The sequence below is a fragment of the Scomber scombrus genome, chromosome 3, assembly GCF_963691925.1.
Source record: "Scomber scombrus chromosome 3, fScoSco1.1, whole genome shotgun sequence".
Lineage (NCBI taxonomy): Eukaryota > Metazoa > Chordata > Actinopteri > Scombriformes > Scombridae > Scomber > Scomber scombrus.
This window is the reverse complement of record NC_084972.1, coordinates 22,566,763-22,590,873: the sequence shown is the minus strand read 5'-3', so window position 1 is coordinate 22,590,873 and position 24,111 is coordinate 22,566,763. Positions and strand designations below refer to the sequence as shown.

Genomic DNA, 24,111 nt, shown 5'->3' with positions numbered 1-24,111 from the left:
GTGTTTTTCACAAGGTGAATGTCTAGGTGAAATGCTTTAGATGCCCTCTGGCAACGAAAGAGTGCAGCAGATAGAGAAGAGTTTCACCTGTTTCATCTGCCAGCCACTGTCTGTATTCCTCTGGTGGCTCCCAAAGATGAAATCAGGTGACAGCTAGAAAGAGGGAGAAAGAGAGAGGGGAGAGAGATGGAGAAGTAAGAAGACAAAGACAGGAAAGACAGATGAACAGTCACTATACATACACAGTATATTGCATTTTAATTTACAGCTCAAGCGGACTTCATTTTTCATATAACTGACCTGTGAAAAAATTGAACAATGTTTTACTGTCAGACTTTTAGGTATTCTCTGCCAAGTAGACTTGCCTCTCTGTGCAACAATAAGTAGGATAAATTGTGTGAATTTAACACCCACGTGCGAAAACAGGATGCTGACAAATGTGTTCAGTTAAAAGGTCAGCCATGAAATCCAGGCTACATTCACTCACAATTCACAACTACTCCTCTGCCCCTCTCTTCTCCTCTTACATCCTGCCAGCTAAAAATGCCCTCTGATTCACCAACCACAGCATAAAGGTTGATACACATGCACACTCACTCGCGCCCAATTTAAGTTAAGGTGACAAGAGGCAGTTGCTGCCGTTAATCAGTAAGAGTGAAGCACACATCGCGTAGTACTTGTTTGACTCAAACATGCTAATTGACTAGTTATTGAACAAGATTAGTCATCACACACAGCCACATGAACACAGTCATATTATCTTTTTGTGAGAAAATCACCACCAACTCTTCTGACAATGAAAAGCAAATATAAGTAAACCATATTAAAATGATAGTCAAAAGAAGCATATTCAGTTAGATTTATCAGTCTTTACGCAAACGGTCTTCCATATAATTCCACACCAATAACAGCACAACATGAAATAAATTACTCTCATAGTAAACTAAAATAAACTTACAGCATATGTGTTCATTGTTGCTGATCAACCAGTTATACAATCCAGATGAGCTCTTGTGTCTGAGGGCTTGTTGTTTGTCAAGTTTTTAGAGTCCTCAGCTGTGCGTCGTTTCGTGTCATGACACTTCGTCATCTGAGTGTCAAAATGTAAAAAACGTTCATCTCTCCCTCCTGTCTCTGCCTTTCTTTACTTCCCTATTCTAGAGGGAAGCCAGCTTTATCAGCCGGTACAATCAGCTTCATGCACAGCTGCTCAACCAGGAAGATGTGTGAACTTCATAATCACCAGCCCCAGACCTTTCCTATTATTACCACATTAACCACTGTCCAGCTTCTGTTTCCACTTTATGAAGGCACAGACAGTAGTCATCAAACATTAAGACAATTATTTTTATGCAACAAAGTTCAACTGATTCATTACAAGTAAAAGTTCAGCCTTCAAAATTGTAGGTATATGTTATGTTTATTTGTAAGCATTACAAGCAAAGTGGTGTGTATGCGGCATTAAAATTTGTATTAATTAGGGGCAGAGCTCAGAACTACTTTGAAAATGTAAGCCAATGATGTCCAACCACTGGCACATGTACCACAGTGAGTACTTATGATTTAGATTAGGAGAAAAATGAACACACAAATAGGATTGCAAATTAGAAGGAAGCTGATATTTTGCATTTTGACTGTCACAATAGTCAAAGAACTACCAACTATAGCTGCACAGTGAACACTCCCACCAACGTGAGTTGGTTAACACTTCAACACCACCTGCTGCTGCTGTGAGTGTGTAAACTAGTTATCAAGTGAGCAGGGAAGTAAAAAACAAGTTAGCTCAAAGTGACAGATAAGTGGCAGCTCCAAATGGTAGTCCTTTAGTATGAATGCAAATTTGATCAATGCTACTAAAAAAAGAAACCAAACCTAAACATCAACGATTACTATTTCTTGTATGAAGCTAAAATTGACTTTTACATACTAAATATTTTAAATTGACACACAGTTGGATTATGATGGGTGGTGTCGATGAATGGTTATTTGATTTCATGTGACAGCAGGAAAACAAGACTGAGAAACGCTGGTTTAATCTAGAACAATACATTCAATCTTATTAAGTTATGTTTTGTGTAAAGTCTGAATCTGCAAAGTAACAAGTAACTACATCTGTCAAAAACAGTAAAAAATACAGTAAATGTTGTGGAGTAAAATGAGCAATATGTCTACATCAGTACAGTAGGTGATTATTAACAGGGTATGCATGAGCTCACATAAGTCAACATGGTGAGGGTTAAGATAGTATTTAAAAATAAAAATATAGGTTGGTGTGTACTGGGCTGTATGCAAACAATATGGGTCACCTGGATTTTAACACCTGGCTCATAAAAGCATGTGGCACACAGTGTTCATTATATATGACTGGTTGAGTTCCTGTTTGGTAATACATGTACCACTGAATAAAAGGTGACATATATAGGTCAACAGTATGCATCTCACACTAACTTGATTCGGGAATCACGTCTTTGATCATGTGGGTATTTTTTTGATGAGCAACATTAAATTTGAAATACTGACGCAACACTGAGGCAACCTAACACTGAGATGCAAAATGCTTATCTCTACCAATCCGGATCATGCAGCTTCTGTCTAATCGGCACATAGATGTCGTCACTGATTCGGTAGACAGGTCAATTTCAGCCAATGATAGGTAGCTGTTGCATACATTTCCAAAACCTCTGAAACAACAGATGCACTTCCTCTCTCAGAGTGTGTGAACATTCCATTGTGAAGTCAAGTTACCAAATTAGTTGCAATAAATAAAAACAAGTGGAAGTTTGACTATGATGACGTTAGAGAGGAGGAAGGAGGGGATTTACTGCTGATGAGAAGCTTCAGAGAGTGGTTTAAATTTAGAAATGTTTTGTAATGTTTTGTATTTCAAAGAGCCCCTTGTCTCCCTCTGTGTGGCCCTAATGGCTTCTGCTCATCTGCATGAGATCAAGAGGCATTACCTTGTTATTCCCTTCGGGGATTAGCCCAAAAACACACTATTTGAGAGGAAGTACTTGTGTGTGTGGGTTAATAAATAAATAAGGCAGTGAGACGGTCAGTAAACGATGGGGCAACTGTGAAGATGTAATCCCCCTTTTTAATTTGGCTTCACTCAGCTTTGCTCCCTGCTTTAATCTGGTGCACAGTCCCGGTTTGAACACTGTGCACTCTGGGTGACAAATACAGGCTGACAGTAGATTCATAAATTGAGAGAGAGGCTCAGGAATGTTTGTACTCTGCCTCACTGTGGTTTGTTCTGTCTGTTTGTGTTAACAGGCATGCCATAGCACAGCTGTGTGAAATTAAAAACACATTACATAAGTCTTTTTATTTAATATTCTTAATAATTAATTGTGTCACAGGACAGAACATAGAATCAAGAAAAGCGTCCTAACTGTTGTGCTGAACAAAGTTTAAACGTCCTCCAATGATCCCACACCACTTAATCAGTAAAAACTTCCTTGTCACAAGACTCATTAAATAAAAGTGAAAGTACAATGACAATGTGTGGGTGGATATTAATAGAGATAAATGTGTTTATTATCTACTGAATTGATTGAATTACACATAATTATACATATCACATTGATTAAAATATGTATATGTAATATGTATATAGTATATAGATGCAAAATGTTCAAACTATAGCACATACATGAATTGACATGAACCACGAGCAGGCCTGACTGGAATTTGTGATAGTAGGCGGAGTACACATTGAGGTTTAATGCACCTAACTTCACTTCTAAACTCCACCCCTCAGAAACTCCTGTGTGCTTAAAAATGATCAGTCAGTAGTAAGCAGTTAGCTCTGGGTCTGAAAAGCGAAACCAGTGCAGAAATACGTTAAATCTGCATTCTCTCTCTTTCTATACCTTCTTGTCCAAATATGGTCACTTCTCATCACTTTTGGCTTTCAAAAATCCAAGATGACGACAATCATAATGTGACACTCAAAGCTTCAAAACACAAGTCCACAAACTAATGAGTCAACGTCACGTCAAAGTGGCTATGTCCATTATTTTTATACATTCTGTGGTTTGTAGTGATAAACATGTGATATTTTAAACTTTAGACAGCAATGGACAGTTTTTATTTTCTGTTTCCAAACTATTATATCAATTAACTAGTACTTTCTATCCTATTGTAACTTTCTATCCTATTGTAACTTTCTATCCTGTTGTAACTCAACTTCATTCATAAGGTGCTTAAAACACAATACAGTCGATTCAAACTGCTTTACAGCACAGAGCTCAAAAGAAGGTACTTGTTGCTTTCTGTGGTTATTGCATGTGACGGTGGTGAGGACAACAGCAGTTTTATCAATCAAGTCATGTGTCATAAATCAGGCAAGTATAACTACTCAAGTCACTCATTTTGTCATTAAGGCAAAACTCATCCTGACTTTACCATCCAAGAAGCTCAAATTTCATGATGACTGTCGTTTCAACTACCAATGAAGCCAACGCAAACTGGCTATCAAATCACATCTCTTTAGAAGTGCAGTCGCCTTACCCTGTGTACAGTCCCATTGCCAGCACCAGTAAGTGGTAGCGACAGATTGCTTGTTTCCCTGGGTAACGTTTGGGGCTGAACTGGACTGGCCTGCTGGAGAAACAGGAATATACAGATTGTGGAGAAGGAAAGTTATCATCTTCAATCAACAAAAACTAAACTTCTGTTTGACAGAGGTTTTGTTAGCACGTCATTGTAAGGTCACCGTGTTTTGTAACTCCAAAACCTCCAGAATCAGTTATTCTGCAAAATTCAGCAAATCTCAAAAAGGGTACTTAAAGGTTTATTTGAGGCTATTGAGGTTTCAGCCATACAAATTAATCAAATCAAGTCAATATCTTTCAAAGTTACTCTCTTTTTAGTGCCAAATTCCCTCTTTTTATTGTGATCTTTCTACTAAAGCTGACCAAGAAAACACTGTCCACTGAGACACAAAGAGAGGATATATATATATATTTTTTTTTTTTTTTTAAAGATTTTTTCTGGCATAAACACAAATCCCAAATTATGGGAGAGAGAGGCGGGTGTGACATGCAGAAAGGTCCGCCGGCTGGGACTCGAATCGGGGTCCGCTGCGTACATGGCATGGGCTCTTAACCACTCGACCACCTGTGCGCCAGAAAGGATATTTTTTTACTAAAAAGACCAACTGTAACTGTGGACAATATCCACTTTATTTGATTAACTCAACTGAAGCCACATATTATCTTAAGATTAAAAAAATTTGCATACATTTTTGCTCAAATAAGGATTTCATCCCCATTACCTACATTGTAAGCAATTTCTTAAGTGCCTTTTTAAAATATCCTTTAAGTTCTGTGCCAAACTGAGAATATATAGAATATTCTGTACCTGCCACTCAAATTCATGTGTGAGTCTCCCCACATGCACTCGGCTTCAACCTCGAGCTATTGAAACCTGCCCTATTATCACTACGTGTGCAATCCTCTCTGCATATCAGTAGAAAGAAAATATGCAAGACAGGTTGCGCTCTTAATAAAGTTAATTGCCTGAAAATGTTCCTTTTAATGCTGATACAGTCAGTCCATGTGAACATAAAAATGAGGAGACTCTTATTTACACTCTGACCTCTCTCTATGCTTTCCTTTGAGACAGAAAGCTTTCATCCAACTGTGAAAACACCCGCCGTAAAATTATGAGGCAATATCAAAAAAAATCAAAAGATGTTAATTCAGGAGGAGTAACAAAGCGACACCTGCTGTGCTGGGTACTTTACCTTGCCGGTGGTGCGTCCAAGGGACCGGCGAGGGGGTTTCCAGGACCTCTCCTTGGTGATGCTGTTGACATAATAGTATCTCTCTGTAGTTGGGTCCAAGTACTGCTCCCACAGGTCCTTGACCTGAAGAGGCTGCTGACCAGGGGCAGGGCTGGGTGGCTCCGGCTGCGACTGACGCTTGTCTGGCTGTGTTTCATTGTAAAGAGGGGAGTCCTGCCAGGACAGCTGAGTCAGATAGGACTCTGTGGGGACCTTGTGGGCAGAGAGGTAGATAGTGAGAGAGATACACAGATGTTGACAAAGAGTGAATTAAATACATAAAATGGAAAATGAATTGCAAAAATTCAAAACAATAGGATTCATTGCCATATAAATGAGAATAAAAATGTAATTTGTGGACTGAAATTAAATTATGTTGACCATGATTTCAATGCCTGGCATTACTGCAAGTGTGTGTCCTACAGTTTGTGTAGTATATGCTTGTAATCATATTTTCTTGATAATTGTGTTTTGTGTTTTTCTGTACCTGAATCAAGGATAGAGGGTGTTGTATGCTGCAGATATTGTAGAGCCCTTTATGATACATTTCTGTTTTTGAGTTTTACAGTGTAAATTTGAGATTGTTCATAAAAGGGGAACATGACAGATAGTAACAGTGGACATAGCTTGAACAAAAACACTCATCTCTGTGTGTAAAAATGAGACTGAAACCATAAAGACAAACAAACAAATCCCACCGCCTCTTACTATAGAATAACCCATTAGTTTTCGGATTAAGACAGAGCTTATAGAAATGCATGTGCTCACCCCGACAGATAAAGAGGACTAAAGCAACAGCTACAAGCAAGATATCTACAAATCCAATAAAATTAATTGAAAGGATATACATGAAAGATCATCTTTCCACGAAATACAGCTGAGACATAATTCACTAACTGATTGACTGGTTGGTTGCTGGTTTGTCCCTGTTACATAACACATCGTCATTTCAGATAATGATTGAAGGAACTGAAGGATGAACATGTGTGTGTATGGATGAATGTGTGTGTGTGAGTCACGTGTAATAAGGGTTGGGAGTTTACTCTAGGGGGCAGCACAGAGACTTTAGTGCACCTGAAGCTTTCTGTTTCCTACTGTTCATCTCAGTGGTTAAATCTAAACCAACTGTACTTGTCAGGTGGGACCACTTCTGATAAAAATATGAAATTCAAAGCTTTTGCTTAAGGTTATTTTACTAACTAGGTGTGACTTTAACATCAACGGTGCGGCCAATAAGTGTGGCTACATTCCCCCATGACCAATACCACTGTGGTATTGCATATACTCACTCACTTGCATAGCTTACTTACACACATAAAGTGAATGTAGCCATTATCAATGTTACGAGACAAATCTGTTATTTTCTGTCAGTGACAAGTCAGAATATCTGCTGTGAGAAAAGTGTTTGGTTCCACACCTCTAAATCGCTGCTCACATCTCCAATTTATTTCAGAACTTTGAACAAACTGTTAATTCTTTTTTGCTCAAGCAAAATATAATAAAATCAGTTTAACATAGAATTTATACATATATAAAAATCATTATTTCCTTTAGAGCAAAAAAACCTTGCATATTACTTCTAGATGCATATCACTTAAAGGTTTAATATTATCATCATCATATGTGCTATGTAAGTGCTTATTTAAAGTTTGCCACCACAGAATGACACGAGCAAAACAGAGGAGCGCCATTTATAGACCAGAACTGTGACAACTAGACAGTAATGTACTGAGCAGCAGTGGATATATTGTAATATTGTATTTGGTTCCTTTGGTTGAGAGGAAAGGGATCTGTGCAAAAGATGAACTGTTGCACGTGTCACAGTGTGGCTTTGGTCTGATGCGAGAACTTTCTGTTTCCTGTCCTAACGTTTGCTTGCAGGGTTTGGTTTCCGTGTGGGGGAAGGGACTAGACAGATGGGGAGACATTTGTGACAGGTGTGGTGTGTGTCTACGTGTGTGTGCATGCTGGCGTGTGTTTGACTTACACTTTCAGTTTCTATAGTTTGTAACAATCCACTAAGAAAAAAAACGATGTAAATTTTGCTTACGTGTTTGGATTTCTTGCATGAAGCACATCATGAAACCTCGTATTAATGTAATATCTAAGTGTAAAGAGTAAAGTTGTAAGTCGGGGGCGTCCTGGTGGTTTAGTGGTCTTTTATGCATACCCACAATTTTCCCGTTTAGATTCCAGCCAGAAACTTTTGTGATTTATTGAATCATCACCCTCACTTTCTCTCCCTGTGTTGCCTGTCCATCTGTCCACATGCTTTTGGTCATGCTGTATACTAACAGATATAGGAAAAAATTGCATAAAAATAAGGTTGTAAAGTTGTAAGTTTTGACTACAACAAGAACAAGATCTTATAAAACACCCCCCCCCGAAACACAGAAATTAAATTTTAACATTAAAAACTTATCACCTCAATTTTTATTGAAAAATTCAATTTGAAGCAATTTTCAAATTGGAAATTAAATGTTGCCCCCTGGAGGAAGAAGACTGCATTTAATTAAAATTCCTCAACAGCACTTGGGAAAAGGTGAACAAAAAAATCACATGGCAAGAGACAGAGAGTGTGATTTATGGTTGAAAAAAAAGGAGAAAAAAAGGAATTTAGACCTGAATGTGGCTGCAATAATCCTTCTTACTGGGATTAAAGACACAAACGAAGAGGGTCCTCAGAAAGAGAGGGAGAGAGAGAAAGAGAGGGACAGATACAGAGAAAGAGAGAGAGGAAGTGAGAGCGCTGTCATTTCCACTGAGATCACAGATATCCTAAATTGGACGCCAGCAGAGTGGTTCACTCGAGGCAAAACTCCTTTTGGAAATCTAGTTTAGGCACTAAACTGAGAGACGGATAACCTTGAGTGTCTCTCTCACCAGCGCCTTGCATAATCTCTGATGTAAAACAGGGATGCTCCGATGTCATGACAATGCTAACTTGATTGCTGCTTTGAGAGGATTATTCAGGTCAAGTACAGACGTAAATCAAATACTGCCAAAGCTGTTCTAAGTAGTCTGGTGGGATACAAACACATTAAGACACACTTTTTTTCATTTTAATCCAAAATGGATATTCCTGTGGTTATTTGTTTCTACCAGAAAAGTTTGTCTGATTTCAAAACAACAGTGCAATCTTGCTAGTACAACCTGTTACTTAATACTCAAGAAATCACACTAGACAAAAATATTAGAGGGTTAAGATCCCACCTCTGTTTGAGTAACAACTGTATGAGTTTCATGTTAGATCTTGACTCTCCCTACCTGCAGGTGGTTGTTCTTGCCAGAAGACCCCACCATGTCCCACTGGCTGCAAGACTTCTTCGGGACCCTGTGGTTGACGCGGCTGCTGAAGCCACCGCCCACCTCATCGTACGGGTTCTCCATCACGTTTTCAGGCAAGTTGCTGGAGCTCTGGCTCCGTGTGATCATGGGGACTACTCTGGGATTGGGTGCCCCCGTTTGATCTGTGGAGGCTGCAGGGGACCCAGGGACCATGAGGTGGCCTGACGGGGAGGTGGGAGAGTTGGGGGTAAAAGTGAATCCAGAGAGAGGCAGAGCAGGAAAGCGGCCTCCTCCCATGCTGGTATTGTTCCCCAGCCCCTGGAAGGCACTGTTGGAGTTGAGGTTTTCCATGGAGTGGTAGATTGGTTTGTTCACTGTGGAAGGTAAGTAAAAAGTATTGACTCCCTAACAATACAGCATTAAACAGCCAAAAAATATGTTTTTCTTCATTTTTGACTAACTTTCTTTCTTTCACACTTTACCTTGGTGCTGCTGATTATAGGTAGAATCTGTTGATCCGGGACAGAGCGACGCCCTTGGCAGTGTCCTGAGGTTGGAGCTCAGTGAGGCAGACATGACCAGGCGCTGAGGCAAGGGCATCGGTGCAATAGGCACCTCTGTCACATATGTAGCAGGTACATACAATGGCTTTGTTTTACTGGCTGCCCCTATCCTCCGAACCTTTCAAAGAATAAACAGATACCCAGACGATTAAGCAATTTCCTACCACATGTATCCATTGAGTTCAATCCAGGCAAGCATCACAGCCTAATGCTGAAGCCAGTGTGGAAATCTCCTGTTACACTAAGGTCCTGTGACATCATGTATTGAAAAAAAATCCACAACTTCTCTTTTCACATGAAACTTTTACCCCCTCTACACACAATATGTTATTCTTGTAATTATTATGATGTACTTTTTAAAATTTTACTTTGTTACACAATTATGGCAAAATATGGATTCTCTCATTGCCCAATCCATCCAATATTTGTGAATATAGTTCACCAGAAACCACAAAATCTCAACCTAATGGTAAAAAAATCAGGAGATCCTCTGGATGGATATATGTACTAAATTTCATGGTAATTCATCCAATACATATATACCGATATTTTAGTCTGAACCAACTGACCAAAAGACTGGCCTACCAACCATTATTGCCCTCTGCTTATTTGATCAATAATGGGTCTCTTTACTGAATGTTCTAGAAAATGTACTATACACTGATATATACAAATTTCAGAATATAAAAATTACATTTACTGTCATAGGAGATTATAGCCATATTGCTCACCTCTATTTGTGATTGTGCTTACTTGATTGATAAAAGTCTCACACTGTCACACACACAGCTGCAGTGCATTTGAATGAGTAAGTAGGTAAGTGGTAAAAAGGACACCGGCATTCTCTGCTTTTCCTGTAGTCAACAGATCCCATGAAAAGACCAAAAGCAACAATGAATTTGGACCGAATATACCTTATTCCTTTGTGCCATAAACCACCAGAAAGAGCCACACCATTACACTGGGTTCCACCTTTATAATGAAAATGGGCACATGGGGTAGTTTATTTTGAGCGAATCCCACACACACCATGCTACTGCTGTACATGCTTGATAAAGCAACACATCCGCAGTTGAAAATAGTCCCAAACAATGCACTAGCTATTCCTGTTTGAATATCATCTTTTGAAGCGATGGGTTTTGGACCGAGACAGGTTGGAAAGTCTTGAGAGACAGACTAACTTGTTTTTGATCTCTTCATTGACAATAAGAAAAATAGATAAACAGCTTTATTCTTTAATCCAGTTTCAAACTTTGAAATCTCCTATCAGAAACCTACTGTATAGAACATTATAGATGCTACGTGCATGTTTATGCTGAAATAAATGGCTTCATTGTCACATGAGAAAGAAAAGAAAAAAAAACTCTTGTCTCACCTGCCACCAGTCAACATTGGTCTTCTTCAGGAGAATAAACCGTTCGCCCTCCCTTATGCAGACTTGCCTTCCATCGGCACCACGGTAGTTGTAGTCATACTGGGCCTCCAGGACCACCGTTCCACTGGGGACCCCACACAGTGTCAGCCCCCTGGTGGGCACTGGGGGCGCAGCAGCAGGCTGCTGGTGCCCCACAGAACGTCGCCAAGTACCGGACAGCATGGCTCTCTGAGTAGGCTTGTTCAGCAACTTCTGCAGGGAGTGTGCTGATGGTCGATAATAGGGATATTGGTTGGGTTAGCACAGGGCAGGTGAGACAGGAGCCAGGCCAGTGCCATGCTCTGAAACAGATAGAGAGGGAGAGAGAGAGAGATTAACGAAGCTGTCAGAAAACAATGAAAAAATGTCACCTGGCTCTGTGGAGCTTCAAACGGAGAGAACATGAATCCTTTTAGTTCTAAAAACGGAAGTCTGGGTTAATCTGGGGAAAATCCCCAACCTGTTATACGACATTAAAACATTTATTTTATTTTTTTTCTCTGCCTCTCCCTCCCTTATAAAATGTTTCTTTTCAAACAGAGCTGGAAGAATGAATCTATCTGTCAGTCAACAGAAAAAATACAGCAATTTGAAATGTCACCCTTGGGCTTTAGAAAATGGTGATGAGAATTTTGTATTGTTTTCTGACATTTTATAGATATAAATTTATTAATATTAATTAATTAATATTTATTGCTTTACCTCTCAATAACTTTTTCAGTAACAACTGATTAATCATTTAGCCTATAAATTGTCACAAAAAAGTAACAGAATAGCCCATTACATGGATCATAATGGATGATGTTTTTTTAAAATGTATTATAAATCCATTGACATTATATTTACTATTATATGAAACAGAGAAAACTGGCAAATCCATCATCAAATTCATTGAAAATTCCACTTGGGAATCTTTGGCATTTTTTGCTTAATGAAGATTAATCATTTATAACAATATATAAAGGAATGAATTGTTAAGTGTATTGCCATACATTTTTTCCCAGTTACAATTTATTAACATGACAGACACGGATATGGGCGAAATTCCACTGCAGATATTTGCGCATACATATTTCTATTGTCCTGTCATCCTGGTATAACTGAGAGTCACGTGTGTGTGTGTGTGTGTGAATAACTCATGCTTTTGGAGGATGTAAGGAAACGCAGCACACCCAAAATAGCATCTGTCTCTGTCTTTCCACCTGAGCCAGCATCCCCAAGCTAAACCCGAGCTCTCCCCAGCCAAGACCCGCTTACATAAGAGAACATCAAACTTTATGCCAGAAACATAGCAATACAGCCTCACACATGAATACATGAACCCACCCACCCATCACCACACGCACACACTTGTAAAGACACACACAAGTGTACACACAGAGGGGAACATCCCTCGGCACCTAGCAACAGTGCTTCAGTCACAGTGAGGCCCAGCCAGTCTGGTTGGGAAGACGAGATTCAGCAAACAGAGAATTAAAAGAGAAATGGATATCATTACTGAGGATGTAGTAAGGCTGGGACACATGGGCGCAGAATAATTAGATACTGTTGATGTACATGAAAAGGGGAGGAAAAGAAAAAACATGCCTTAGATATCACAACCTATACAAAAAAAGAAGATAGTTAGGACTAGATGGGAAAATAGGAAGAATACACATCCTGAGTAGAAGTGGATGAAGTTGGATGGAGCTGTGAGCTGTGTGATGGTGATGGAAGGGAGGGCAGGGTTAGCTGGCTGAACCTTGATAATCCCACTGTTATTAAAGCACAGGAATGAATCTGTGACCTCCTAGGCTACAGAGAATTACAGTAAAACCCCTCTGAACCAGCATATGGACTAACACAGAAAAGATGCATTTTCAAAGGTACTTAATCAAAATGTAATGAATTAGAATAAGTATGTATCAACATTAGCAATAGTTAAAGCAAACAAAACTCCCCTTTGGTCCCTTTACTCCCATTATAGAGGGATACAACTGGCTTGTGAGGTGGCTGATTAATGAATAAACGTGTATGAGTAAACTTATATGTGTGTATATGTATATATATATACAGTATATAAACACACACACACACACACATATATATATATATATATGTATATATGAGTGTGTGTATATATCGACACACATATTGTTGCAATATCGTTATCAAGGTAATTGGTCTAAAATATCGTGATATTTGATTTTGTCCATATCGCCCAGCCCTAATATATATATGTAATGTATATGCCACACACACATATGTAAGGTGAAAACCATGCTCTTGATTATGAGAACCATGTCCCATGATCAATGAATGTTCTTTTCATAAAAAGAGTATTTATTGCACGTTTTTAAGAAGTCAGACAATGTGTGATGTGTGATGTGATTATAACACAAATTATAGCATGATTTATAGCAGGACCATGCAAATTTAGCTGAGTAGTAGCCACTGTGGTCACAACGGTAAATACTAAAAAGTAGTGCATCAGCAGTTTTAGAGGTAGAGAAGAGTCATAAAGTCAGTGAATTGCTCATAAGTTCAGTTTGACATTTGTGAAAAGCAGAACATATTTTCACTTTTTAGAAGTGATCTATGTGTATCACACCAATGGGTTATTCTCCTAATGGCTCAGTGAGCCTGATTAAGCAAATAAGAAATAGGTTCTAGTGAGCAGGAAGCCTTCTCTTCATTTTTAGAAATGGCCCCACTCAGTATTGTCACTTGCAATTGACTTTAATGTGTCATTTTGGTCACAAGACCAATAATATTTATTCTTGGCTTCATTAATAACCTATGTATGTCACACACCGAATGTTTTGGAGTGAAACTGAATACTCAGATATCGTTTGTGATATTCTAGAGTACACAATACAATGCTAAAACAAGACACATTTTAGAGTAATCTGACAAAGAAGTGTAATCTAACCAAATCTTATCTGGAATAAATGCTGATGGAACTTTGTTCTGGGATTTAAAAATGTTTTAAAAATTAAACAAATTGCGACTCTATTTTATTGATGAGGTGAAGGAATGCTCAAAAACACTGCAGTTGAGATCCGGAGGGATGGAGACATAAGTCAGAGGTACAAGGCAAGCAAGCAAACAGGAAACTGCATGCATATCAAGGTTCAACCACAGTTTGGGTCATATCCTTTCTATCTTGCAATTTGTTTTTGTGACATGAGACACCTTAGAAAGATAAGTTGCCTGTCAAGTATTAAGAGCCAGTAGAGTTTATGTTGCTGCTGTGACCTTTTGTCTCATCTGACTATTGTGCAGCTGTGTGAGCAGCATTAATTACTACTAAAGTGAGCCTTGAAGCACAATAGTAGTTGTTTGTGGCTTAAGTACCCTGCTGCATGGCTTGTGTGAAGTGTTATTTACTATTTAGATAGGCAGGGTGGTATCACACCTGCTGTTGCTGTCATAATCTGGATCTAAAGATGGGCAGAAACATACAGCAGTGCACATTCATATATATGTTTCTATCATGAATTCTTCTCCCTGCACAGACAGGAAGCTCCTCTCATGTTGCTGCACACCTGTTTGCATTTTCCTGTCTTCACTGCTCAAAACAACTGGCAAATGCACAAATGTCTGACATAGGTACAGTAGGCTTAATCATGTCATTTGCAAATGAAGTTGTTACAGCAGGGTTAAAGTCCTCATACCTGGCATTATTATTCAGAGTTTGGGCACTTTAACGATGCTCCCAAAGGGCAACACACTTTTTCCTACACAGAATAAGTCAGAAAATATCTTAGTTATAGTAATTGTGTCTGATTCACTTAAAATATATACAAAAAAAAAATGTTGTAGATATTTTTTATATCTGTGTATCATATATAAGTGCAGAAACTATTACTGCAAAAACAGCTAAACCTGAATTTGGCATCAGTGGCTGTAAAATTACAAGAGCAAACTGAGGGAAGAAAAATAAGGATCTACCCAGGGAAAATGAGGCCAGACTGTGTTTCTATTTGCAGGTCAGATGGCAGTGGAGAGGGCACTGGCGTCATACACCCAAACATACAGAGAGGCCCATATGGTGTCAGAGACAGACACACAGGCACCCTGTCAGGGCTGCTGATAACAGATTGTGCCATGGGCTGAGGGCACAGAGCTTATGTCATGGAATCAACAACACAAATAGAAAGATGGAGGAGAAAACACAGGGGTAAGGAATAGGAATAAGGTTTTAAAAAAAAAGAAAAAGGGATAACTTTCACAAAGAGAGAGGAGCGAAACTCACACTGAGAGTTATATGTGATTTGCTTGTCTGCTCTCGCTTGAGTGCCTTCACTCCAACTCGGACTGTGTGCATGCAAGTCCGACTGAGCTGAAGAAATGGAGAGTATACAATTTGTGCATGCATGCGAGAGAGAGAGTTATAGAGAAAAAGGACGAGAGCGACTCACCATCGTCCTGAAGTAAGCGAGTCTGTATTTGTCAACGAGGTCACCAGCTCACTCTGCAGTTTGATCCATGCATGCAATCCTGCCGATAAACCATTAAAACAAAAAGATGAAGATGATGATGATAGGATAAAATGATGGTGATCATGATGATGATGACGATAATGATAAAAAAATACTGTGCTGGAACAATATTGCTTGTCTGATATGGTTTTTCCACAAATAAAGTATAATTACCATACTGAAATCCTTTTCCCTCATTACAAAGTTGCTGAATCTATGAATATACAAAAAATCCATTTCAAAAGTCTCATTGTCGGACACAAAATGCCTCTTACTTCACTGTCAAGTCCATTCTCAATATATGTGCACTAGAGGCTAGAGGCTATGGAAGTTTCCACATCGCACTTGTGTAGGTTGGATCAGGACTGGCTTCCAAACTAGTTCTGATATCACAAATCATGCTCGTATGCCTGCACCTTAAAATCAGAGTTTAAATATGCTCCGAGAAACTTTTCACTTTCAGCAGATGAATATGAAAAATGCCTTCTTGTGTCAAACTCTGCACATACATCATTGTGCACAGTGAAGCGCATACATTCAGCTCAACTTTAAATGTATTTAAACCACTATCCCCCAGCCCAAATAAACGAGTCATTGCTTGAGACTCTTGATGGTAGGTTTGAGAACAACCAGGAAAAGGTGGGGCAGAGAACCACTGAAATGGACACAAGCAAGCAGCTCCCACACACAAGCGCGCGCGTGTGCGGTCGCACACACACACACACACACACACACACACACACACACACACACACACACACACACACACACACACACACACACACACACACACACACACAGTTATTCTTAAGCCTAACGACCCTGCCTTTACTCATTGAACCCCTGCTGACCCTGCACCATTTAGACAGCATTTTTCTACAGAAATGAGAAGAAAGAGAGAGAGAGAGCATCCGCTGGCTATTACACATTCATGCAAATAAACCATATTTCAACACCGAGAAAGAGGAACAGAGCAAGAGGGACAAACAGAGCGAGTGCTGACCAAACAAAAGCAACTAGCAGTCTGGTTGATTTATTGAGCTATTGATCCATACACAGAACTGCCTGGTCAACAATGCCACTGGACATTAGAGATCCACCACATCCACCACATGGATGTAAGCAGTGGAGCAGAGGACATTATGCTCATCTAACTCTAGGACTTGTTTTGGTCTCTAATGTAGTTTTAAGGAGAGGTGTCCTATCAAGGTTTTGAGATAAAATGCTCCATAAACCAGACAAAATCATCAGTACTACGGGTATGATGCCATACCACCAGCATTTTACACTTTCAGTCAAATCAACAACAATCCTGAAAAGTCATTAAAATAAATACTTAAACGATTATAGGCCCAGCTAGTGGTTTTACATGTTTTAGTCAACCATTTTCCAAATCATATACAAAGATTTTCTTACTTTCAGAGAGTCATTGATTTGATTTCTTTCCACAGTGGTATGAAAATCAATTTGAAGCTTACTTGAGATTGATTAAAGTGAACATTGGGTTGGTAGTAGGGATTTGCCAGTTTGATTTTCTTTCTCCTGGTACCAATGTAGATACGTGAACTCTGGTTATCAGCTAACATTGATTCAATACTTGAGCATATAGTGATAAACAAGGCAACATTACAAGCTGCAGCACTGAATGGTGAGTCTGCTTAAGAGTATCAGGTGTATCGGATTGAAGCCTCTCTAGTTAGAAGTCAAAATAGAGTTATTATCACTTATACCACAGTCCAGACAACTTTCTTTGCTGTTGTCTTCAAGGGTACTCAGACATCTGAGAGAATATAGAAGAATATGGTATCTAGTGCTTTACATTAATATTTTCATTATTGATCACTGTCAGTGGTTACATCTTTGAATATCTTATAGATATAATAGAATATATATAGATATAAATATAAATATTCAGTTTACTATCATGTATAAGAAGGAAAAGCATTACATCATCACACCTGAGAATCTTAAACATGCAAATATTTGCCTAAAAAATTACCAAATTGATAATTCAACTAAGAAAATAGTTGCCGACTAATTTTCTGTTGATTAACTAATTGATTCATCGGCCAATATTTGCAGCTCTAATGGTGTTCTTCAGAAAAATCAGTATAGCATGGACAATATGTAGTTCATGGGCTGAGATAATGTAAAGTTAATGTTATCATGGCTGCTTTAAAAACACCCTGAGGCTATAGGGCAGGCTGTGAGAGATAATGAATGCAAATGAACATGCATTAAATGATAAGATATGATAAACATAAATAAATGAGAAGAAGTTGCAATGTTTCCCTGTGGCTCCATTATCATTCTGGCTGTCATGCAATCAGGCTGTCATGCAATCGGGCTGAAATCATGCCTGAACTCGAAGAAAACCCACTGAATGACCAGTTTAACTCCCACAGTGAATGTTTAAGATCTCTGCCTGAGCCAATCAAACTTCACCACGTGGCATGGATGGGAGTAGAGTGGAAGGTGTCGGTGGAAAGTTTGGTGTCATATCATATCCATATTCATTCCATATGTTTGAAGTCGAAAGAGGGCGGCTTTAATAATCATGGCTACATGGTCTTCAAAGAGAGATGAGACATGGGGAAGAGAGTATAGAGTGAATGAGGACTTCAAAGGGTTTTAGCGTGCACTCCCATATCCGTACACACTCAGCAAACACTCACACACACATGCACATGCACATACACTTTACTGTATTTGCATATGGATGTCTATAACCGAAGGAAAATGAGAGATGAGAACAAGTTGCTTCTTATGATACACATCGCTCAATAACTTTTATAACAAGAAAAGTAAGTTAAAAAGTGTGACAATTAAAGTTAACATGACTGCTGGTTTAATAACACCCAAACAAATGCTCCTATCTTAATTCTTCACAGTGACACGAACCATGCTGCCTGTGCATGATCCCTATTGTTTGTCATGCAAACAAGCATCCTGTGTTTTCTCTACTCATCTAGCTGTTAAGAGTCCTAACTTGTGGTTGGGTGAGGCTGTGTGAGGTGAAGTATTGCATCACATATTCACATCATACATTATGGGCAAAAGGAGTTGTAACACAGCAGTATATCTTGGAATAAGCCCAGAAGCGCCTTGAAATTTTCCTAAAATCAATGCTAAATCACACTGTACGTTACATGACTTTACCCAAACAGATAAAAAATGATCACACAGAGAAATCTTAGACTTTGATGATGTGAGAATTTCTACTTTTATTACAGCATTTTAGTGAGTAGCAATCAACCAATGTGAGTCAATGATAATGCACCTATGCACTTATATAACCCAAAATAATATCTTTTAGGACTCCTTTCAACCCTTAGACACACAATTCAGATCTACATCAACTGATTTTAGAAAAAAAAGAGATAATTTCCTTGATATAAGTTAATTAACCAGTCAAAACATTTATCTTAAAATAAGCCCACTCTCAGCTTAACGGCTGGTTCTACCGAGGACAGCCATGTGAAGGAGCATTCACTTTGTCTATGGATGTACAGTTCTAACTACGAGCGCTGATGTCTCTCTCTCCATATGAGACACATGCCTCAAGCCAAAACAGCCTTTCATCCTCCCAAAGCCATGCATTATTGATGATTAGACCAGAGAGCGACACTGAAACACACACTGCGTTTCCCAGTGTGACGGCTGGCTGCCTGTGTGAATATCTGTGTGAATGTAAGTCTGTGTGTGACTAAACAGGTGGGCTGGATTCTTTCACACAGGGGCGCAAGTGATTAGCTGTGTAAATTGTCAGGGAGCCAATCAAAAAGCAGATGATGACAGCGAAGCAGCCATTGGCTCACGGTTACTACTATCATCATGACAACAACCTCTGTGACCGACCGCCATCTCCAGTGTCTCAAAGCACACACTCTCCAGAATGTGTGTGCTTTGTGCTTCTTGTTGCACATAACAACATCTCACATGTGTGATGCCATCATTTCAAGCGTTTGCTGATGCAATACTTCTGTTTACAATGAACCCTGCAGCCTGCATCGACACATAGCAAACTTCTTCAGAGAGTTCACTTGTATAACATTCAAGCTCTCATTTACCCCCATTTGAATATAAACAACAACCAGACAGACCAGTGTTTGCCAGTTAGGCAAAGTAGTGCAGGTTTGCTCAGGGGCATTTTAAACTCTTAGAATTAATTCAAGCATCACATTTTTAATTAGCTCATACATTTTATAAAAGAGTGGAAAAACATGCAGCCAGTGTAATTTTAGTTAAAGAATAATAAGCTTATTTCATGCTGTTTGAGAAATAAGCTTATAAGAAAAGCTCCTTATTCCGGGGAGCAGTTTTTTCATGTACGAGACCATAAAATATCTCTTTCACTGTATGTTTTTACTTTTTTAAAAATAGTATTGTGGTATTATCATATCTTTAAGCCAATTAAATGATACAATTTTGCTTTCTAATCTTGTCCAATATTACAACGCCGTTAGAGGGTATGCAATTGGCAATTATTTTTGTTATCAATTCATCTTTTTTTCAAATAACTGATTACTCATTTGACAAACAAAAATGTATCATAATAGCCAAAAAGAAAAAAATATTCAATTCACAATGATATAAATCACACAAAAGCAGCAAGTCTGCTCATCCTAGAACCTGGAACTGACGAATGTTTGCCTGAATAATGATAAACGAAAAGGTTAATTGATTCTATCACTCTACTAATCAATTGTTGACTGTTGAAGCACATACAGGAAAAATTAATTACTTGAAGATTTTGCCTTTCATGCCTTTCTCAGAAGACTTAATCCTGCACTGTATACAACTGCATTAATTCTTTCCCTTTTTAAAGATTATTTCAAGATTTAATATAAAACTAAAGATGCCAAGCTATATAATTAACAGTAAATCGATTTTTGTCTGCAAAAGTCAAACAGAACAAGATGCGTTACAGTTGTGATGAATAAGAGAGTAAACACATTTAACTCCATATGCAGAGTGATCTTTAACCAACATGATGCACGTTGTGGTTAGTTTTTGATTACTTGTACTTCACTGTGAGGGAAATGAAATACTACCAAACAAGATATTCCATTTTTTTTTTTACCATTTTATCCTTATTTCTACAATTGGTTTTTGACTGAAACTGAAGCAAATAAAAACGTCACATAAAAGTCAAGAATGATCTTTTTAAGTGATACAAAAATAAAACTTCTCCCTCTGACTGGGCTGGCGGGTTGTTGCTGAGCCTGTGGGAATGTACGGTACATTGATGTTTCCAATGACGAGCGCTGAGCTCCATTGATCCACTGGGGATGAGAGTGAGCTGTCAAAAGCTATCAGACAAGTCAAAGACCCACTTTCAGCCCTTGTGCAGCTGACGTGAGCCCGATACTGTCGGGGCACAAGGAAGAGTAGCTAAACCTCCTGAGGCAAATGCTTCATAGAGAGAAGGCACACACGCAAGCATGTCTTTGATGCCTTCAGAGGGTTAAAAGGGTTATTTGTTCAATAAAGGAACATTACACAAATAACAATAAGAGGTTAGGATGTGTCAGATATTAGACTGTGTTTATTTATGGTGCCTTCAGGTCTATCAGTTCAACTTTTTGGTGCAATTGTTCTTCTAAGAATTACTTTCCTTTCACTTTTCCTTAAATTGACTTGATATGTGTATGCAAACTAGGATTACAACTGCTGGACTGTTTTTGATTTAGTCTTTGAAATATCAAATAATAGGGAACAAAATGCCCATCGCAATTTTCCAGAGCCAAAGGTGATTTCTTTATATGTCTTGTTTTCTCTGATCAAGCCCAAATATATTTACTTTACAATGTTATATCATACACATAAAGAAAGCAACAATTCATCCCATCTGAGAAGCTGAAATCAGAGGATATGTAATATTTTTTCACTATTTCTGCTTAAAAAAATATTACTATTACTTACTCAAAATAATTTCAGCTTGTTTTTCTGTTGATGGACTAATCATTTCAGCTGAAATGCAAACTTTGTTTCTTTTTAAATCTGGTGACAGTGTATGAAACACCATGCCTGTTATTAAAAGTGTGTTGAGTGTAAGAGTGTTGACTTGTTGACAATATAACAGGTCTGTAGTGCTGTACCTATGCATAATACAACATGATGACAGCAAAAATCATTGCATAGATACTTAAACTAAATGCAGGATTAATCTGGATTAACACAAAGAACAGATGTGAATGTAGGTGGAGCTACTATACTGTAGTTGTCACATGGGAGGCTGCTTCCATACAGTACAATACAGTATAATGAGTAAATAGGAAAGATACGTTATCTTTGAGTATCCTGTTTCAACCACATTCAGTTACCATTCAGTTATGTTATGTGACATCCGTAACAAGCAAACAGGACACCAACCACATCCAACTGCTTTAATATAACTTACCTACCAATTAATGATAAAGTAGTAAGCCAAATGTAAACACTTGCACTTGTGCAATATAAGAAACACCTCACAGTACCACACAATGCAGTGCATCACACTGCAGCCACCAAGATGAACAAAAAAGTTGAATCAACTCCACTCTAGAAGAGTTTTTAGAAACTGAATATTATAGCCTCTATACAGGTGACATGTCTCATGGAGTTGTGGTATTGATCATATGTTTACCAAAAGAACTTGCAACTGAGTTCAAAAACTGCATGTATCAACACAATTGCTTTGTGTGGGTCACTGGGTCTGAGTAACAGAAGCAGATAAGTGAGATGACATTTTGATGCACTTTGAAATCTGGTACTGTATAATTTTGCACCGCAGCTGATACCATGCATGCAAGCAGACACGCATCTTACACTCTCATTGGGAAAAAAAGTGATAAACCACAGATTGTAGACGCACTGAGAAATTCTCCAGATTGCTCAAATATCCCACAGCTGCAGAATAATCTGTCTAGTAACACAGCACAATGTAAAACCCTTCAGTCTCTCAATCTCTCTTTGACACTTCATCCACAACAACAGTCTGTGCAGCACACTAGTGATTACAGTCAACTTGCAACCCTCCTGCTAATACTGCACATGGTACAGGGCACTTTTAATCAGCAAAGTTGCAACTGAAGAATAATCTTTCAAGCCGGTATCGTCACAGGCTGGCGAAAAGGGGAGCAAATCTCCTGATTTGCATGGACTTAAGAAAGATTATGAAACAGCAAAAATGCAGTGTGCGTCAGTCAAACTGTTTCCATCGAACCCTGCGGTTAACCCGTCCATGGCAGTTGCTGTGAAGCGTACAAGGGCTAACTCGCTTGCAGAAGCATGCAAATATTTCCGCACAAAAAGAGGTCTGTCATGAAGTATTGAGATTACCAATTATCAGTGTGACATTCAGTGAGAGGGAAATATACATGACCACAAGAGAGATCATCGAGTCAGCACCATTGTAATGAGAATGCATCATCATATGAAGGATTACAGTGTAGAAAAAATATGAAAGGTATTGTATTAGTTATATGTATGTGTGTGTGTAAGGGGGAGGTGGGCTTTAAAAGTGGAAGACGTTCTTCCACAGGAAATGGTTGGGTTTAAGTCTAAAGGTGTGAAGACTGTGTTGGGTTTGTGGTGGTCTCACAGTTTCCCAGCTGAATTTGAGTGACTGTAACAGTACAGGCTATATGTGTGTTGACACTATGCTTCGGAAAAATAAGTTGTTTAGAAAAAAATTGAGCTTGCTACTTTAGTAATTGCAACATGTAAGACCTATTTGTGGATATGAGAGCTATTGTGTAGCTATATATCACTGCAGGAGTTGCAGCACTGGCCTGCAACCTTTGGCACATAATGTAGATAGCAGGTAGACGGCAGGATTTGATTATATATTGAAAATGCATGCAGTGAATAAATCAACTTACAATGAAAAATGTCCCATTAAAGAACATTAATAAACACATTCAACAAATGTACACAATAGTGACGTCAGTAGAAACATCACTGAAGCCACGACACGAGTAGCATGTGCTATTATTCTGAATGAGAGATACACTTGAATGGGAATGAGATATTCTATAATCTGATGCCAGATGTGGCAACTCACACAATATTGTGATCAAAAAACTTGAAAAGTACATTTATTGGAAAACATAACATTGTATTTCAGTGCACCTATAACAACTACATGCCATTAACCTAACTATTCGAAAACATATTTTAGCTAATACCTCAATAGATATTATTTATGTTTCACAAAATATTTCCTGCACCGAGTTGATATGTCACTGCAGAAAACAAGTTATCTGTCGACACAATTCAGCAGATATCTCATCTTTGTATCAGAGGCAACATCACTCACCTTTGCAGCGACGTGATAACAGCTCAGTAATGTTTTTTGAGTGGAGAAATCAGGAGTTGCGTCTCGGTTAATTTGCTGCGCTTTTGCAAAATCTTGACTTCACATAATTTAGGCAATGGAAGCACAGGGATGAACTCCGGCGTGCACTTTTGCAAATAAACACTCATACACGGGCACTAAGTTACCCAGTTCAGTCTATGACGATATAGCCTTCTGGCTCTTTAAGCGGATAGAAAATAGCTATCGTTGCATGAGTTTGGTGTTTTAAGATTGGCCAAACTCTCACACTACCA

The 24,111-nt window shown here is 38.6% G+C and overlaps 1 protein-coding gene across 3 annotated transcripts in view; it reads right to left on the bottom strand.

The window, feature by feature from the left end:
- The window catches only part of arhgap9 (Rho GTPase activating protein 9), a 41,325-nt gene extending 17,258 nt beyond the window's left edge, over positions 1-24,067 (bottom strand). For 2 of the 3 annotated variants that reach the window (XM_062415754.1, XM_062415755.1), the window contains exons 1-8: positions 23,819-24,067; positions 15,457-15,535; positions 11,015-11,355; positions 9,559-9,757; positions 9,056-9,450; positions 5,750-6,001; positions 4,513-4,605; positions 88-153 (exon numbers count right to left, since the gene is read on the bottom strand). In XM_062415754.1, the coding sequence (XP_062271738.1) occupies positions 88-153; positions 4,513-4,605; positions 5,750-6,001; positions 9,056-9,450; positions 9,559-9,757; positions 11,015-11,236 (1,227 nt within the window). In that variant the 5' untranslated portion in view covers positions 11,237-11,355; positions 15,457-15,535; positions 23,819-24,067. The remainder of the gene's footprint in view (positions 1-87; positions 154-4,512; positions 4,606-5,749; positions 6,002-9,055; positions 9,451-9,558; positions 9,758-11,014; positions 11,356-15,456; positions 15,536-23,818) is intronic. The other variant, XM_062415756.1, reaches the window with a different exon arrangement.
- Between the last annotated feature and the right edge of the window lie 44 nt (positions 24,068-24,111).